The sequence below is a fragment of the Cnephaeus nilssonii genome (genome assembly GCF_951640355.1).
Source record: "Cnephaeus nilssonii genome assembly, chromosome: 16".
NCBI lineage: Eukaryota > Metazoa > Chordata > Mammalia > Chiroptera > Vespertilionidae > Cnephaeus > Cnephaeus nilssonii.
This window is the reverse complement of record NC_137087.1, coordinates 52,115,128-52,135,625: the sequence shown is the minus strand read 5'-3', so window position 1 is coordinate 52,135,625 and position 20,498 is coordinate 52,115,128. Positions and strand designations below refer to the sequence as shown.

At 40.2% G+C, this 20,498-nt stretch overlaps 1 protein-coding gene across 3 annotated transcripts in view; it reads right to left on the bottom strand.

The window, feature by feature from the left end:
• The window catches only part of VTI1A (vesicle transport through interaction with t-SNAREs 1A), a 326,845-nt gene that overhangs the window by 138,742 nt on the left and 167,605 nt on the right, over nucleotides 1-20,498 (bottom strand). For 2 of the 3 annotated variants that reach the window (XR_013814740.1, XM_079793565.1), the window contains exons 6-7: nucleotides 8,506-8,576; nucleotides 7,205-7,266 (exon numbers count right to left, since the gene is read on the bottom strand). Coding sequence is in view for 2 of the 3 variants with exons in the window: in XM_079793565.1 (XP_079649691.1) it covers nucleotides 7,205-7,266; nucleotides 8,506-8,576 (133 nt within the window). In the remaining variant the exon portion in view is untranslated. Of the gene's footprint in view, nucleotides 1-7,193; nucleotides 7,267-8,505; nucleotides 8,577-20,498 lie in introns of all 3 variants that reach the window. The other variant, XM_079793566.1, reaches the window with a different exon arrangement.

Here is a 20,498-nt window from a genome sequence, read left to right as displayed (position 1 = left end):
CGCACACTAGGGCAGCTGTAGAGTTAGAGAACTTTAAGTGCTGCAGTCACATGCCTGACACAGGACCAACATTCTATGTGTAGAGCTACCAGAATGTTATTAAAGAGAAATCTATACAAAGAAATCCAAAGCCGTTCTTTAGTTTGGTAAAAACATCTCCCATGTCAGCCTTGAAGAGGCCAGGCTGTCGGACAAAGGCAACGAGGCAAATGGAAGTAATAAATTTATTCACACAAAATACCTAGACTTAAAAAAAAAAATTCCTCTTTGTAGCATTATTCTAAGGTTGGAGTGTAAATCTGTTAAGTCTAAAGAATCTGCAGCAAATTCCATCAGTTTATTCGGAAACAACAGGACTTGATTAAAAGGTGAAGAATTTCTTAGAGGTTAGGTTTTGCTGTACTAATTTCAGGTTGGGGCCCACGCTCATTACCAGTAAAAACAAGCCAAGAGAGAGCAACGAGATAAACAGAGAAACGTGAAAATTTAAAGGGAAGGGACTTTGAGAGAATATACATTTTTCAGTGCATAAAAATTGAGAGTAAATTCTCAAGGTCATTTTTTCTCACAGGTCTTGAAAACCCTCTACTGTTGAATTTTCAGAAATTGTAATAAGAACAATTAAAATAAAATAAAATGTTTCCTTGGCAAAATGAGGTGGGGAAAAGAATGAATTTTTAAAGAAGATGAAAAAACATTCAGTCATGGCTCATCTCTTTAAGAATAAAGCTGTTTATTTAAAAATTATATTTCTGTAGCATATAAATCTGGCATTGGCATTTCTGGCATTTTTACCCTTAGGAATTATTCTGACAGTATATTTAAATTTTCCAGATATTTTATCTGTCACCCTACAAAGCAACAAAACCATGCTTAAAATGTACAATGTGAGAGCAATGATTGGTGGCAATTATTCCCTAGATTGAGTCAGAAATAGCTCTGACAAAAATTCCATGTATTAAATAGTGACGTGTGAACAGTGCTTGCTAGGTCAACCACCTTTAATATAATCTGCTTTGTTTATATTGTAGATTAGTTATGAAGACTTCTTACCAACTACATGTTTACATGATGTTGAGAGGGTAAACAATTCCCTTTTTGAAGGAAACATTCTGATTTTTTTTTTTTAAATTGTGGAAATAGTAGGGGAAAATATAGGTGTGTGAGAGAGGAAAGTATTTGATATGAAGGTAATCATACAAAAAATATCCTATACTAGGGGCCTGGTGCACGAAATTCGTGCACTGGTGGGGGGGATTCCCTCAGCCCAGCCTGCCCCCTCTCATAGACTGGGAGCCCCATGGGGAGCGGGCCTAAACCGCAGTCTGGCCTCCCTCTGCGGGAGGCAACTGGGCTGATCAGGGGAAGGCGCCAGCCCCATCACCCCACTGCTGCAGCCACTGCCAGCCACCACAGCTGCCAAGGTGTTTTCATCAACACGAACTCCAGTATCTTCACCATGAAAAAATGACAACTTTCTTTAGGCATTTTCAATATGTGTCTTTCATAGGATATGACATTTCTTTCTTTCTTTCTTTTTTTTTTATCTTCACCTGAGGATATGTTTCTATTGATTTTTAGAGAGTGTGGAAGAGAGGGAGAGACAGAGAGAAACATCAATGTGAGAGGGACACTTTGATTGGTTGCCTCCTGCATGAGCCCTGACCTGGGCCCTGGCCAGGGAGGAGCCTGTAACCTAGGTACATGCCCTTGATCAGAATCGAACCTGGACCCTGCAGTAGGCAGACTGAGGCTCTATCCACTGAGCCAAACCGGCTAGGGCAGGATATGACATTTCTTAGCCCCTTCAGCAGCGGACCTTCATTTTTTCCTCCAGGAGCGTGGTGGAAAAACCCTAGATCACCTTCTTGGATTCTTATTACCCAAGTTACCAAGAACACTGCAAGTGGCGGCATATAGGGAGCTTAGCCAATGAGCAGTCAGAAAAGGTATTTACACTTGAACTGATTTTGCTGAGCTCAGTGGATAGAGTGCTGGCCTGCAGACTGAAGGGTCCCAGGTTTGATTGCTGTTAAAGGCATGTACCTTTGGGGGCACATCCCTAGTGGGGAGTGTGCAGGAGGCAGCTGACCGATGTTTCTCTCTCATCGATGTTTCCAACTGTCTATCCCTCTCGCCTCTTCTCTGTAAAAAATCAATAAAATATATTTTTAAAAAAAGAAAAGAAAAGGCGTTTCCTCTGCAGCTCATGTGCAGCGGACCCCTTACGTTGGGTCCACTGGGCTAGGGTCGTGTCCCAGCGGCCCAGGGGGGCCACACCCCCAAGGCCAGCAGCCAGCCCAGCGTTGTGGGTGCTGGGTTGGGGGCGTGCGGACCCGGGCCACCACTTGGCGCCTGCGCCCGTAGGCCTGGAGTGGCCTGGGGCGTTCTGGGATCCCAGCCACTCAGGGCCTATGCATGGGCCTACAGGCTAGGAGCAGCCTGAGTCCTGAGATGTTCCCAGGACCCAGGCCGCTTGGCGCCTGCGTATGCAAATTACCCCGCCATCTTTGTCGGGTTAATTTGCACACTCACTCCTGATTGGCTGGTGGGCATTGCAGAGGTATGGTCAATTTGCATCTTTCTCTTTTATTAGTGTAGATAATAAAAGCCTAATATGCAAATTGTCCCCTCGGCCAGGAGTTCGACCTGGAGTTCGACCGCTCACTATGATGTGTGCTGACCACCACGGGGCAGTGCAGAACATGGTGGGTGTTGGCAACGAAGTGCTGGCAGCAGTGGAGGCACTGCTGGCCCCAGTGGGCTTCTGGGTGAATCTTCCGGGCCACAGCCACAAGGACTGCAGGGGCCCGTCAGGTTCCCTGTGGGTTTGCACAGGAGCCGGTCTGTGGGGCTGGCAGGGAGAGAGCGCACTGCTGGCCTGGCTTCCGTGCAGTGACACTGGGCAGCCCAGAGGCCCAGGCTTCTCCCTGGCCCGCGGTGTCCGGCTGCACTCACTGTATCTCCGTGTGAGGACTCAGGTGGAGGGGGATGTGTAGGGGCCCAGGGGCACAGATGCTGCCCAGGGCCCAGAGGTCAGCTGGGACCTGCCCTTCCACGCCAGACGCTCACGCTTCGATTGCTGGCCAGGCCTAGGGACTGCACCCATGGACAAATTTCGAGCACCGGGCCTCTAGTATTTTAATATATAACATCTGTCATTTCTTTCTGTAAGCCTTTTGCCAGCATATATACAGGTAGTCAATGAACCCACATAAATTGATTAATATGTCCTCCAAATTTATGTCAGTGGAGTTCCCAAATGATAACTTTGTTAATCCCTAAGGAATCCTTCAGATACCTCTACATTTAAATACACTATTACCAATAAATGATTCACTCTTCAGAGGTAAAAAGAAACAGAGTTACGATGTCCTTTGTTTTCTGACTGAAAATCTCAAAAATGTCTATTTCCATTTTCACTGACTGCCGGCAATGTTTGACCTAATAAGACTTCCCCGTCAAACGTGTAGGAGAAAACACACAAACACACACATGCATGGAAATACATGAAGAGCAACATTGAAGCCTCTCGGTGCTACTTGCGACCCTTTAAGACAGCCATTCAAATAACCAAATTTTGTGCAGGTCAATGAAAAATCCATTTCTTTTGCCCCAATCGCCACACAAGTGGTCATTTGTTTCATGAGCGTTTTCGTTGTCTGAAACACCACTTTATTTAAACTCTGTCTACAGAGTCAGGAAATGAACATTTGCCCCTAGGTAGTTCTCTATCTTATGTCAAGACAGAAGAAAAATACAGGAAATCAGCGCTATCTGTATTCTGATGTCACGTTTCACTGTTACAATTTTGAATGGACCCAATTTCTTTGTTTTCACTTCTGGTAATATCATGTAGTTACATGAAGAGTAATTTATTTATTTACGTTGGTTGAATCAGTTGCTACCTCACTAAACTAGATGTCTCAGTATTTTCTGCATTCTTCTGCTCTTTTCAAAACTTGTTTCTCTTATGATTCCATATCATCCTCCATTTCTCTATATTTCCCAAGCATACTGGCTTTATAGCAATTGAACTTGTATTTTCTATTGGTTATTTGTTTTCCTGGCACCCTTCTTCACGACCAGTAAGGATCCGTGGGAGTTGCAGAATCTTCCCCAGCTTCCTTGAGAATGAGATGATTTTACGAATTCCCATAGCATGTTAGAGGCACATATTCTCTACTAGACTAGAGCTATCTGAAGGCAAGAACCAAACTGGTTTCATTTGAGGATCCCCAAGGCCTTATATATAGACATGAAATATTTACTAGAGAGCAAATAAGCCAAAAAAAAAAAAAAAGAAGAAGAAGAAGAAGAAGAAGAAGAAGAAGAAGAAGAAGAAGAAGAAGAAGAAGAAGAAAAGAAGGAAGAAAATAGATTTTAAAAATCTCATTTGAAGTGTAAGAATTAAAAAGCATAAATGGTAGTGGCTGCCACTTACTCATTTCATTTCCTATCTGCTTTTGACCAGTTTTACAGAGAATCGGGGGGATGTATGTACAGACATTGCCACTGGTAGAACTTCGGTTTCACCTGTCTTCGCAGTGTACTAGTCAATATAAGTAAAATGACCCAACCAAGGGGCCACGACATGCCCATTTCTGTTCATTGTACAAACTTAAAAACAATCTAAGGTTAAACAATTAAAAATAATCAGCAATCTTTCTTTTAAAGAAAACAATTCCTTGGTTTGGTAGGTTATAGACTGTTTACCTATTCCAGTCACACAGAACTGATCATGTGGGAACAAGTAAGCTTATGGCGTACGCAGGCAACACCTCCCCTGCATAAAGAGGACATTCATTGCTCTCACACATTCGTGAGGGTGACGGATGAGCACACTGCTCAATAGTCAGCTTTTCCCAAATCAGAAGCACCTGTGGACAAACGCTGGCGCCGAGCAGTTTGGGTAAGAGAATGAGACTTCTGGAATAAAACCTCAGCAGGTTGGGAGTGAATGCCATGAGAACGGGAGGACAGACCAGAGGCAGCAAAATCATAGCATCTGAACGAAAGACTTCGGCATATTAAGCCGGGTTCCATTTCCCTAGACACTGTTTTCCCAGGCAATGATAAGAAATAATTAAGTAGGTAGAATATTTTTGCCTTTTCCCAATTCCAACAGAAATTGTATATCACGTGGGATAGTACCTAGAAACTAACACCCACCCACCACCTGCATGTGGTTCCAAAGACTCATAGGTTCCATTACTGACTCAGAGTACCTGGGTACCTTGGCTGATTGCAAGATGCCAGTCGTGCCTAGAGAAAAACACAGCCACCACTACACACAGGTGGACTTAAAGAGTTTCCTCGGCTCAGACACCCATAGCAAGGTGATGTCCATCTGGCGATTTTTATTTCTGTTCATACTCTAGGCGGATCCCACAAGGAGACGTGTCAGTGATGGACTGAGTTTGCCTACAAAGGGAACCCCAAGTAGATTTCAGCAGAGTAATTTTCTTCTGCGGGCTTTTGAAACAACCGCGTTAGTCTGATTTCCCTACAGAAAGCGCCATCAAAGGTTGCAGTAGTTGTTTGTGCTTCACCCTCTCTAAATGATTTGCAAATTTATTCAAACACAATACGAGGAGATGCTTTATTTGTTGAAATAACTGTCGGCGGTGCCCTGCACAGAAGGGTGAGGTACATCAAGCAGAAACATGGACAGAAATACACTGGTTTAGAAACTCATAAATCCTGATTTGAATCTGCCAACCTGAAAGCCATGTACGGCCCGAATAAACTATTTTTCCTAAATGCTACATCTGATTAAGCCATACCATTAAATGACAGCTGAACTTTAACATTAATATGATATTATTTAAATAACCGCATGATTTTTTTTACACTAAAAATGATGAATGATTCCTAGACAGCTCAATTGACATGAAGAGGAGGACTCTTTAATGAGATTTGACGAAATGGAGACATATGCAGAATGCTCGTTACAGCTCACATCACGGGGCCTCCCAGGGAAGCCAGGGAGGGTGTTCCCTTTTTTCTTCCTTATTGTCTATAGGCACTGAAGCATTCCTTTCACTAGCCACTTCTCTGGATTTTGAGTTTTTCTAGGTCATTTGTGTATTACTCTTAATCAGAGAATTGGGTGGTTTATGGTCCTGAATCACGATGATGTGTGTAGGAAAAGGAGGGGCGTGTGCAGTTGGGTCAACATTGGCTGAAAGTGCCCAGAGCTTTAGACTCGCTGCTGATCAGCCTGATAGAGAAATCACCTCGGCCTTGGAGACTCAGCAACCACACCTTTGATTGGTTCTTATGCGATCAATCTCTAACCCAGCAAACATACTTTCAGCAAATTATTATCTATCGACACACGATCAGAGAAGACTTATTTTCAAACAGTTGTCTCTACAGTATCAATGAGAAAAATGATTCTCTTCTTTAAATTCCAATTACGCTATTCTAGAAGCAATTCTCAACACCCCCACACTCACATTTCTATCCACAGCTCCAAATGGAAGGTTATGCTTCATAATGCTCTTATTTGTTAGATTCTGAATGTAAAATAATTGCATGCTGAATATACCAAAGGAAAAATGGCTCCAATTTTCAGACCAATGGAAACAAAATTACCTGCACTCATTCATTTCTTTCTAAGCTCTCCCAAATATGTTCCATCAAAGTTTAATTACACATAGAAAACATTAACATTTGTTTGCTCACACATGTGAATTCAGATTATCCAGATATGCTTTAAATTATAAAAACCATCTCGAAGTATACATAAAAATCGAGATATTGCCCCAAATAGCATCACTTAAAAAAGAAATGAAAACAAAGGCAACAGCGCCGAGCTAATACCAGGGGTGCTCCCGATACCGCAGGCCTGCATTCCCTCTCTAAGAAAGAGACTACCGAAATAGAAAATAAAGTCACGCAGCTCCTGCCATGGGGCCTTCCTCAGGCTATGAAAAAATTCTTCATGTCTAACCCTAATTTTTTTCCATAGCTTGAGGTAACCCCTCAAGCTCAAACCTTCTCTCTAATCTAAGGTGCGCAGACTGTGTCCCTGTCCAAACAAGAGTTAATATCAGTGCTCTGGCATTTCAAAAGGGTCTCGACACAGGGTACTGAGAGCAGAAGCCTGCATGATTGAAAAGTGCCCGGTTGCAACAAGAGGAGAAACACGGTTTAAAAAAGGGAGAGAGAGAAAGATGGGTCCCTACCTTGCTCTTACCTTCGCAACATCCCCGTCAGGACCCTGGAGCTTTTCCCCAAGTTAGCGTCTGTTTCCCGAAGCTAGGAGAAGAGCAGCATTAAAACAAAACAAAACAAAACAAAACAAAACAAAACAAAACAAAACAAAACAAAAAGCAAAACTGAAGGCAATTGGATTATTTTTTAAAGTGCACTGGCAAACAATAATTTTCTTTCATGATAGAAAATCAAATTCATAAAAAATGCACTGAAATACATTTTTGACACATGTTCCATGTCAGGAAATTCTTAGATTTAGAAAACTACATGAGATTGATAATCCCAGGAGCTTTAAACTGGATACTTGAACTGGATATAAAAGCAAATGTCTCAAAGGCTGACAAAGTTTGATATAAATCAGTAATTTATTAGTTTTCCTATTTGTGAATATGCAAAGTTCTGGTACTATAAATGGAAGCAGAGTGAATTGAGGAAGGATGAAACCAATGTTTTAGATTTCACTCCAAGAGACCTGATATACTCCAAAATCTCCCTCAATGACCTTTTCAGCAATAGAGCTAAATAAAATGTCGATGTGGGGGCATTTCAGGATGGGGACATAAAGAGGGAACTTATTCTTTCTCCATCCCACACTCTTGTTTCGTCTTCCATCCCTCCATCCCTCCATCCTCCTAGCCAGGGGTCCTCAAACTTTTTAAACATGGGGCCAGTTCACTGTCCCTCAGACCGTTGGAGGGCCGGACTATAGTTTAAAAAAACCTATGAACAAATTCCTATGCACACTGCACATACCTTATTTTGAAGTAAAAAAACAAAACGGCAAAAACACCCGCATGTGGCCTGCGGGCCATAGTTTGAGGATGCCTGCTCCTAGCCATCTATATATATAAAAGTCTAAGTGATTGTCGGTAGGTATGATGTGCACTGACCACCAGGGGGCAGATGCTCAACGCAGGAGCTGAAACCATAGGCATGGAAACATGGAATAGACTGATGAATCTCAGAGGAAAGGGGGGAGGGTGGGAAGAGATTAACCAAAGATCTTATATGCATACTAGAGGCCCTGTGCACCGGTGGGGTCCCTTGGCCTGGCCTGCGGGGATCAGGCCAAAACCAGCTCTCTGACATCCCCTGAGGGGTCCTGGATTGCAAGAGGGTGCAGGCCAGGCTGAGGGACCCCACTGATGCACGAATCCATGCACCGGGCCTCTAGTTTTCATATATACTTACATCTATGTGACTGTGACTGTCACAAAGAACCTCAGTTTTATGTCTTATCATTTATTGAATTTGTGAAAAGATGATATCACTTCTACTTACTCTTTCACGTGCTCTCTGTATCTTTTCTCTGTCGTGACTGAGGTTTTCCAACATCTCCTGGCCAATTTGCTCTATGAAAGAGAAAATTTGAGTAAGGAAAGATGACTTTGGGTGTGAGAATAACTCTCAGCAGAAGTACCAAAATGTTAAATAAGTTTATATGACACATCAGATACATATTTCAATTCATGTACTTGAAAAACATATAAAAAGTATTTGATGAATTTACCTATTTATCATAAGTATGATGAGATGTGATTTAAAATTCAATCTACAGAACATGACCACCATGGCAATGATGATTTAGAGGCGATAAGACATGCCCAAGGCCACCTCAGCATATTATGTGCCAAGATGGACAGTCCAGGTCCAACGGTCTCTCTGTTATCATCGTCACATTTAGCCTTTCGTCTTCACAGGCTATAAATAATGTTAATGGTTCTACTCTACTCTTCCTCCTTCATTATTGCCCTGTTTTGCATATGTAAATGAAACTCCATTTAGAACAATGTTGATTTTAACATATTCGTCCCACATAAATAGTCCTCATACCCTCAATTACTGTAGCTTATTGGTAGCAGAACTCTCTTCCTAGGCTTCTGCTCTCTTGAAGTTTAGTGTGTTTTCAGCTACTCTGGATAGTTGAGACAGGGTGAGGTGCACTCGTTAATAAGTAGTTGAGGAGAACTCAAGGGGGAGACAGAAGTCCAGACATTTATATGGTATAGGCAGGTAGGAATCTTCATTAAAAAGCCATACTGCTGAGTTCCAATGAGGTTTCCCCCTGCTGTGATCATCCCATTTGGTGGCAGGGGTGGGCTCTTTTCTGACTGCAGCATCTTTTACAAGACCTGACACATATTCCGTTGCCTTGAATACATTTTTTTCAGACTCATTCTCTGTCACCTGGGAGGTGCCTTATTCTATCACAGAAGAATGATGATCTGCCTCACTTCTAGTCTTGGCAACTTGTCTGACTACTTTAGTGTAAATTTCTTTTCCTCTTGTGTTGTCTTTTTATCTATAACCTATAACAATAATCTCTGGCTAATAAACTTACAGAAACATTCAAAATACATTTATTATAATAACAACTAATTTAATAAAGGCATTAACATGTGAAGTGCCCAGCCTGTTTTGTCTTCCAGACGGAAAGTATAGTGTCAGTCACTGGTGATTGACATGGTGCTTAACGTGTTAAGAAATCACCATGGTAGTTATTTGATTCATGTGTGCCTGCTGCCATACTTTTTAGAGGGTCGCCCTAAAAACTGTAGGGCAGTAGCTAGGCCATATTGAGAGCTTAGGCTGTGACCTCACACCGCTTGAGTCTAAATCCCAGTGCTGACACTAGCTGTGTTGCCTCGCACAAGTCATCTAACTTTGTTGTACCTCATTTTCTTCATCTCTAAAATGGGGATAAAAATAGTTCTATATCATGGGGTTGTTGCAAGGGTTAAGTAAGATAATCCAGTTAAAAAATTTAGCATAGTGACTGGTCTATAATAATAACTATTTGTTGAATGATAATAATGGAATAAAAAACCCAGTGGACTATTATGACCTTGACCTCTTCCTATCCTGGGTCTGCTATAACCCACTTGAACTGCAATTTTATTCACTGATTAACACATCTGTCCTACCTTTCTCGTAGAATTGTTGGTATAGCCAAATAAAATAACCTAAGTGAAAATGCTTTGAAAGCTATAGGGTACCATATACATGCATGTAACTGTGTAGTCACAAAATCAATTCACTCAACGAATAATCAAGGAGCCCAGAACTCTGCCAGGTTAGATGTAGGGGACAAGGCCAGTAAACACAAGCTCTTGCACTGCAGGAACTTCCAGGCTAGTGGTGAAGATTTAGCAGTTAAAGGGCAAGTGTTATATTAGAGTTTGCATTTCACGGTACATCAGAAAAAGGAATGTACTGTGAATTCCTTTCATATAGAAACTCCAAGTAGTAAGAAGGGTTAAGTACAATGACATAAGTATATTTTTGATACCTATAAAACTCTGAAAATTCTTTCCAGTGGAGTACTTTCCTATTATAATATCTCCTCTCAGACTGACATTAGCTTTCTATTATTACCTCCATGCAATTTATCCTGAAGGTAAAATTGGATAAGATATGTGGTTCCCAGGGGAGGCATCACAAAAGTTAGAAGATGACACTGATAGTTGAGAAGGAGGAAACAACTAGGGTTGATTTTTTTTCTTTTTTGCATTAACAGCTATAATATTGAATTTTGAATTTTGTACTATTAGGGACTACTGTTACATTGAATTCCTTTAATCGACATAATATAGCAATTTAAAAAATATATATTTTTATTGATTTCAGAAGGAGAGGGAGAGGGATAGAAATATCAATGATGAGGGAGAATGACTGATCGGTTGCCTCCTGCACACCCCTACTGGGGATGGAGCCCGAAACCTGGGCATGTGCCCTGACCGGGAATTGAACTGTGACCTCAAACACTGAGCCACACTGGCTGGGCAATATAGCAATTTTAATTCATTTTCAACTTAGAATCCCTAATATTGATGAACACCATCAATACTGGAATTATTTCAGCGAAATACTATTTATATAATATTTTCTCCTATCAAGATTGATGGTACTATAATATATAATTTCAAATGAATAGGAAGTAGGAGATTATTACTCCTACTTTATTATTATTATTACCATTGCGTTTCACCAGCATAATGTTCCCAATAAGTATTTGTGGAATAAATCAAGCAATGAGAAACATGAAATAAAGTGAAAAATGGAGTATATGAAAGGTTTGTGATCTATTTTTGCTCTTCAAGTATATCCAGTGTGGCACTGGAGAAGTCCACACTGATAGGCAGCTAATAGATCCACAGTTCTATCAGGTTCGCAGGGGAAAAACTCCAGTCTGAGTGAATCTATAGTCTGACACCGAAGAAATCAGTGGAACAAGAGGCGAAGAGCCCAGGCCTTTCCAGGAGGCATAAATCCCTCCTTCGGTCTCGTTGCCTCCTGGGAAACATCTCAGCAGCCTAAGCATTAACCCTGTCTGGCAAGAGAAGAGATATTGGCAAGGATGTACAAGTCCTGGTCTTAACACACAAATAGACATTTGTTGGACATAATTATTTTTTCATTTCTTACTTGCTACCTTCAATTGTAATCTCCCAACAAAGAAAATTCCAGGCCAAACATATTAGAAATGCTTACTCTTGTAGAATAAAAAAAAAAAAAACTTTTCAAAGAAAGTTACGTAAGACGTTTTTCCCCCCATTAGGTGTTTCCCTATCCCAATCAAACCAAAATAAAACAAACAACTTAGAGGGGATCTTTTAAAAATAGATTGTCCTTAAAAAAATAGATTGTCCTTGGTCAGAATAGTATTAGACATTTAGGGATTATTTTATTTAAAAATTACTAACATTGTTAGGTTTACTTTTCTTGAATAATTGAACTTAAGATGCAAGCATTCACCAAGACACCAATGAAGAACACAAGCTCACAGGCCTATACCAATGCAGATGCAATACCCAAGTCTAGAGTTTTCAGTTTCAAACTTTCAAAATACCTTTAGAATGGGAATAGCCATATTCCCTTTATGGAAATAATTTGAGAAATTATAAATTGTAGAAATATTCCACTGTTGACTGTGTGAGGATCGTCTTGAGAGTCAGAAACAACAGGAAGCATAAGAGAAAATCAAAACGGATGCTACAAGCTGGAATTCTCCATGTCAGCATGAGCATGATGAATGGATTCATGGGGAGAAAAGTTCCTTCCTGCACTTCTCTGTCCTTCCCACAGGGGTGCTCAGAACCATCCTGGGAGCAAGGCATTCCAGTTTAGAAAGCAAGCCTTTGTTTTCACAATGACCCAGAATGAATCATATCCTTGATCCGTAGCCCTTTTTATTGGGTCACAAACTGCAAAATGGGTTTTGGCTAACATTTCCTCTCTTTTCCAATATATTGGAGGGAGGAGAGAGTATGCAATAGGCCTTCAGCACTTTCCTGCCCCATAAAGGAATGAAGCAGTTAGCAGGGAACCACAAATCTAGCAAGATAATGTCCTGAAAGACTGGCCTAAGATAGGATTTATTTGAGGAGCTTGTACCACTGAAAGCATTATTGCTGTCCATTCATAAAATAATCACACTACCTGAACCACCATGAGACGGACCTGAATGAACATAAAAAATATTATTGAACTTGTAGATTGGAGATGAGCAGATTAAAATATTCTCTATGAGAAGGTAGAAATGATTGATGCTCATGTTTCTTCCAGGAAGACTGTGATAAGTCAGGAATGAAAATTGTAATACCTGAGCTTCTCTATCCAATAGGGTACCTACTGGCACATGGGGCTAGTTAAATGAATTAAAATTAAATAAAACTTAAAATTCAGTTCCTCCATAGACACATTTCAAGTACTCAGTAAGTACATGTGGTAATGGTCACTGTATTAGAAAAACACAGAAATACCCTCTTTAGAAAGATGTCCAAATTCCCGAATTTAAGACCCACTTAGAAGAAATAAAGTAGTCATTTAGAGATTAATTTAGGTAAAACACTTCCTTTCTCTGGGCCTCAGTTTCCTTAATGTAAAAGGACAGTCTTGGAGAATCTTTAGTGGCCTTTCTGTCTCTGGAATGTTAGGATTCAACGACTCTATAAAATCTTAGTGTCTCCTTTTCTCTATAGAGCATTTAAGCAAACTAGAGCACAAAGAGCCAAATGAGGCCCACAAATGTATTCCCATTCCCTGTCCCCCCTCCCCCTGCCCAATGTTAAAACAACAACCAACTCAAACTTCAATGCTTTTAAGCAGGTTACATACTCTCCAGCTTATCCAAATCTACAGTGTTGGACTGACTGCTTCATGCAGTAGCCTGCTTGGCCTCTGCGGATGTCTGCATTTACTATGAAGTATAAAATATTTACAAGCACTTTGATGATGACACTATTCTAGGAAATTATACATTCATATAAACTGAAGGTAAACTTATGCATTCTTAGTAGAAATATAGCACACAAAAAAAATGTACCCCAGGATTCAGGTTTCTTTCTTTCTTTCTTTTTTAAGAAATTACGATTTAACACTACCTCTTAGCAGGTGAGTACATACTCTATTTTGCTTTAAGATGATCAAATCTATCATTAAGCAATTAAAAAAAGCAACAGCGCCACTTTCATCAAAGTCATAGCAGCAGAACCTCCCCTTAGTTACCCGGTTTGCTGCAGATAATTAATAAACACTATTCCCAGAGCCCTCAGACATCAGTCAAGGAAGCTGTGCTATCAATAATGATGCTCTGGCATGAGCAGGTACTATGTAAATTGAGGTTGTTAAACAAAAGGAACCATGTTAATTACAGCTCCATTCAAAAATGAGAATGAATCAGCTCTATTCTATGAAACAAGACCAGAGCCCCAGGAAAGACATTCCCTTTTCACAATTCAGTGTAAAAGTCAGGAGATGAAGTGGCAGACAACCTGAATGGGCAAAACTGTCAAAACACATCCCAAAGGCTCACTTGTGGAATGTACCAAACACGCATTTACTTAACAGACAAGGGAGACATGAACAGCATCGTCCAGATCCCCGGGTTGAATGAGTCACTCATTCTAAAAACAAAACAAAAAGTGCCGTACACACTATTGACAAGTGCCTAGAAAGTAATTAGAAAGCCTTCTGAGAAATCATTCTGGGCGGAGTTGTGAACTGCACACATTTCTATCACTGAATGTACAACCTTCTAATTATCTCCTTATTCGGAAGTCACAGTTGGGTGGATCGCAGAACTTCTATGACTGGCAAACATGCTTTGTTTTTATGAAACACAATTTTAAGCATTTCATAACATTAAAATAATTTAAAAAAGAACCCCAGGAGATTTCATACAGAAAGTAGACTTCTAGCTTCTTGCACAATTTGGAATATGAGCCTGCACTGAGTCCCCACTCCCACATGTACTTGAGTTGATCATGTTACTGTGAAAAGTAGGTAATCCGAAGATAACATTCCAATCTCCCCTCCCGCCAGCCCACCACTCACATACACTTATGGCATAAAACATATTTATGTTCAGAGCAGAATAGAACACTTTGCTCAGTGTTTTGGCAATTAAAACCACAGAAACTCAATGTTATGTGTGAATACAACATGATACCAGGATCACTGGCCTTGGTATTCCTTCTCTTGATATTTCCTTCTATGGTCCTAGTTTGACTTGAAGCTAGAAGGGAAAGATGGCCCGAAGGGCAGAATCACTCCTCTCCTTTTGATTCAGCTATGTAGCACTAGATGCATGTCAATATATAAACACAGGTAATAGACACACATGGCTTGTAATCTTCAGGTTTAAACACTGAAAATCATTGAGATCACGTCAATTTGAAAATATGAACTGGCTTCCTTCACTTAGCTTAATGTTTTCAGGGTTCATTCATGTTGTAGCAGGTATCATACTTTTTTGTGGCTGCATAATATTCCATTGTATGGATAAACCACATTTTGCTTATCCATTCATCTATTGGTAGATATTTTGGTTGTTTCTACCTTTTGGCGATTGTGAATAGTATTGTTATGAACATTTGTGTACAGATATTTGAATATATGTTTTCAGTTCTTTTGGGTATATGCTTAGTAGCAAAATTATTAGATGATATGGTAATTCTGTGTTTAACTTTTTGAGAAACCAAAAGACTATTTTTCAGATTTTACATTCCCACCAATAATGTACAGGGTTCTAATTTCTCACAGTTTTATTCCCACCTCCTCCTTTTTAAAGTATAGTTTATCCTAGCAGGCATGAAGCAGCACCTCATTGTGGTTTTGACTTGCATTTTCCTAATGACTAATGATGCTGAGCATCTTTTTTTCATGTGCTTATTGGCCATTTGTATATCTACTTTGGAAAAATGTCTATTCAAGTCCTTTGTCCATTTTTAAATTGGCTTGCCTTTTTTGTTGTGGAGTTGTAAGAATTCTTTATACACCCTAGATGCTAGACCTTTGTCAGATATGCGATGTGTAAATGTACCTCTCCTTCTGCAGGTTGTCTTTTCACTCCCTCCATAGTGTCTTTGATGTCCAGAAGTTTGAAATTTTAATAGAGTCCAATTTACCAATTTTTTCTTGTGTTACTTGTAATTTTGGTGTCATATCAACGAATCCATTGTCAAATTCAGGCCATGAAGATTTAACCTCATGTTTTCTTCTAAGGGTTTTATAGTTTTAGTTCTTGCACTTAGGTCTTTGATTCGTTTTGATTTAAGTTTTGTTTCTGGCTCGAGGAAGGCGGCCACAGAGCTATTACTGATTCACACAAAATATTTAGAATTCGTCTGAAAGAAGTTACCATCTTCTTAAACATTTTACATATTTCTTAAAATTCTAATTTGTATCCTAACTCGAAGCCTGGACCAATATTTTCACTGAATCATAAATTAAAATATTATGTTTTATTCAGTGTTTTTTTTTCTCATTATTTTGATCTTTCTGGGCACTCTGAAAGCAGACACCTAGATTACAACATGAGGAAGGAACACAGATATATAGGCATACTTTGTTTTATTGTGCTTTTCGCATACTGTGCTTTTATTTTTTTAAAAACAAATTGTAGGTTTGTGGCAACCCTGTGTTGAGCAAGTCTGTTGGTTTCACTTTTTTCTAACAGGCTTAGATGATGGTTAGTATTTTTTTTAGCAATAAAGCATTTTTTAATTAAGGTATGTACATTGTATTTTAGACATAATGCTCTTGCACACTTCATAGACTACAGTGTAGTGTAAACCTAACTTTTATGTGCACTGGGAAATAAAAACATTTGTGTGACTTGATTTCTTGCAATATTTGCTTTATTGTGGTGGTCTGGAACTAAATCTGCAGTATCTCTGAGTTAGGCCAGTGTTGAATAAATGGAAAAAAGAAACGTACTGAGTCTGAAGAAACACAGGACAATGGATACAGGCAGAGGACAGGCCTTGACCATCAGTGCTGCTGAATCCAAGCACTAAGAAACACAGAGTTCTGTCCTAGCCGTTTTGGCTCAGTGGATAGAGCTTCAGCCTGAGGACCAAAGGGTCCTGGGTTTGATCCCGGTCAAGGGCATGTACCTTTGTGGCAGGCTCCTCAGGCCCTGGCCCTGGTGGGAGGAAACCAATCAATGTGTTTCTCTCACATCGATGTTACTCTGTCTTTCCCTCTCTCTTCCACTCTCCCTAAAAATCAATAGAAAAATATCTTGGGTGAGGATTAACAACAACAATAACAAAAGAAACACCGATTTTGACCTAGAGGATGATCAATAGTCAAAAAATATCGGGCAGGAAATCATGTTGGAAATTTTGAGAGGGAAACTGAGGAATTGAGAAGATTGATACAAGGTGGCTTAGAAACGAAATAAATTAGCATTTGGAAATAAAAATTCAGAGAGACAAAATAAGTCTGTTTCTTTAAATTTTCAACAAAATGTCATTCCTGCTATCCACATCACTCGTCCTGAGAGCAAAGTCAACAAACAAGTGCCATTCATGCTGTCATTTTTTAATCCTAACATCCAGCAAATAGCACTAACCAACCGCATTGCTGGGAACACAGCATTAACCAACCACATTGCTTGGAACACAGATAACATTAACCAATCACATTGCCTGGAACACAGATAGCATTAACCAATCATATTGACCCAGAACAATGCTTGCTTGCAACTAGCCCTGTCCATGCAGTGCGCCAGGCAATCCGCTCCAAATGATCAGGGTGGGCACAGGGGACAAGACCTATTTGCTATCCTGGAGCTCTAGCACTGGGTCTTTTTCACTTGACATCAGAGAATACCCATTTTCAGCGTCCAGCTAGTCTCTCATTCTTAAATTCTCTGCCATTTATTCCATTCAAAAGTCTGAGCGAGAGGACTGAAATTGGAAGGGGAGAGCCAAAGGCACAGGCTCTCATCTGGGGTGAACTTCTTTGTTTCGGATCAGACACATTCATAGAACTTTTAATAAACACAGTTGTGTAGACCTCATTCCAGGCTGACGAAATTAGAATCTCTGGAAGTGGGGCTCAGACATGTATTTTCTTAAAAATTGCCAGAAGTCAAGTTAAACGTTTTGTTAGGGACTGTTGGCCGCCATTCCTTGGCATTCTATAATACTACATATCTGGCCCTGCTATAGAAATTTACCCCTTTAACTGTGTTTTTCTGGGACTCGAATGATTTACTTAAGGAATTATGAAACAAGGAATATTTCCCAGTTGTCTCAGTTAAGTTGATTTCAAGGACAGGATTCATCACATTTCTTAGTGTCTTATTGAAAGACCACCACCACACTTCTTCCCCTTCCCGATTTAAAAAATTTTTTTGACAATACAGGAAATAATTCATTTTTACTATTGAATCATGTAAGCTATGTAATCCAACATATTTTCTTCTTTGGCCTGAATCCTAGGAAGCTCTGGTGAGTTTAATCCTTAATTGTTACAACATTATTCTAGGATTTTTTATATAGCAAGCCATTCTCCCACTCCAAAAAGGTCCAAATCTCCCCTTTACTTCTTGGCTTGTCCTCTGTCCTGGGTTAAAATTTTCTGCTCGTGGTATGCCTACCTGATCTTTTACTGTAAGCCACTTTTTTTTTGTAGAAGTAGATAGGGCATAGATCAATCAATCAACAGAAGTAAGCCAGATTGTGAAAACAAAGATTCTTGGGCCCCATACCGACAGTTTCTAACTCTGTAGGTCGGGACTGGGGCCCAAAAAGTTGCATTTCTAACAAGTTCCCAGATGATGCTGTTGCTGCTGGGACGAAGCTTTGAGAACCACTGGTCTAGAGTAGGAGGCTGCAAACTAGGGCCCTGAAGCCAATCCATCCTGTGGCCTGTTTTTGTAAATAAAGTTTAATGGAAACACATGTAAATAAGCCAGAGCAATCTACAGAAAACTCTAAAACCTAAGGGGGTCTGGGGGAGTTTATACCATATCATGGAGCAGACAAAAAGACAGACACATTTTATTCCTGAACAACTCTAAAGCAGAGGTTCATGCCTTTTAGACACTGACTTTGAGAGGTAGAAGTGAATGAAATCCAACACAAGGGAATTAGTAAACAAATTGAGAAAAGCATAACAAAAAGAAGGATAGATGAATTTATGGTATATTCTGGCAGAATTTTAAGGTGAAGTGATCCAAACTTAAACTATTGTCTTCCTAAAAAGAATAAAAGATATGAAGAAACTAAAGATTCCCTAATATTTATGCTATCCTTCTGGCTTTATTTTAAAAAAAATTTTAAATTGATTTTGGAGTGAGAGGAGGTGAGAAGGAGGAGGGAGGGAGGGGGAAGGGAGAGAAGGAGAGTGAGAGAGAGAGAGAGAGAGAGAGAGAGAGAGAGAGAGAGAGAGAGAAGAAGAAGAAGAAGAAGAAGAAGAAGAAGAAGAAGAAGAAGAAGAGAGAAACATTGATTTGTTGCCTTCCCTATGCACCCCAACTGGGACCGAACCTACAACCAGGGCATGTCCTTAACTGAGAATTGAACCAGCGACCATATGGTGTTTGGGATGACGCTCAACCAATGGAGCCACACTGGCCAGGGCTATTCTTCTGACTTTAAAGGAAAGGCTAAATAAATATAGATTTTCATAATTTTGCTCATCAGATGTTAATTGCTGCTCAATGTCAAGAATCATTGGACTTTGTGCAATAAAATATCAGCTTGACCCCAGAAGGATAATATATAACCAAATATGCACTTAGAGGCTTCTTTTACTAAAACTCCTTTAAATACATTTACTATTGTTTCCTTTCTTAGCCAGCACTGTGACATTGGGAGTTTCTAAAATACAGAATAAAACAAAGCCACTATTGTTTCTAAATACAATAGAGAATTTATTAGGCTTCATGGGCAAGACTGTATATTGAGCTCATTAGCATAATGCTAAGAAGAATTTTTAATTATATCTCAACAAGCTCTAATAGGGAACCGCTAAAATCAAGTCTTTAAAAAAACACACACCAAACTTCCATGTAAGAGTATTAACAAGTTGAGATGGGACTTTTTTGAGGAAAAAAGGCTTGTAGGCTTAAACCCGTGGTGATGAAAAAATGACTTCATTCATTCAATACATATCCAACAAAAGTTTACTGCTTACAGGCGGTGTGTAAAATACAGCAATGAATATTTCCCTCTAGGGAAGAATTTTTATTTTTGCCTATTTATTGCCTGTTTCATTGAATGCCAGGCACTGGCTAAGTACTTAACAGATACTGCATTTAATCTTCACACCACCACCCCATGAAGTGGATTATTATTAACCCCTTCTAATGACAAGGAATCTGTGGCTCAGAGAGGTTAAGTCCTTTGCCCAAGGTTGGCCAGTATTCAATACCCACATCTGCTCCATCCCCAAGCCCATGGGCCTGGCCACTGGCACACACTGTGTTTTCAGCAGCCCGTAAATGGCCAACATCACAGGCATTCTGGCCGGGCAATTTGGAACCACACTTTGGTCAAACACATAACAAAAAAAGGAAGCTAGACTTTTTATGACTTTTGGAATGTCATAAACCAAGTACAAAGATGAGAATATTTAAAAATGACTGCTTCTACGGGAAAGAAAAAAAAAAAAGGTAAGATAAGTTTTCTAAGGCCCGAGAGCAGGGGTCCTCCAACTACGGCCCGCGGGCCACATGTGGCCCGCCGAGCACATTTATCCGGCCCTCCGGGTGTTTTTGCCGCCGCTGCCTGTGCTGCTTAGCAGCCGACTTAGCAGTGTGCATAGGAATTTGTTCATAGTTTTTTTTTTTAAACTATAGTCCGGCCCTCCAACTGTCTGAGGGACAGTGAACTGGGCCCCTGTTTAAAAAGTTTGAGGACCCCTGCCCAAGAGCCTCACACATTATGGTCTGCGTCCCAGGCCCAGCTGCCTGTTTTCTGACTCCTTTACCCTCGGTTGGTTTCAGAGTTCCCCATCCCTTTCCAGGCGCTGTCTTT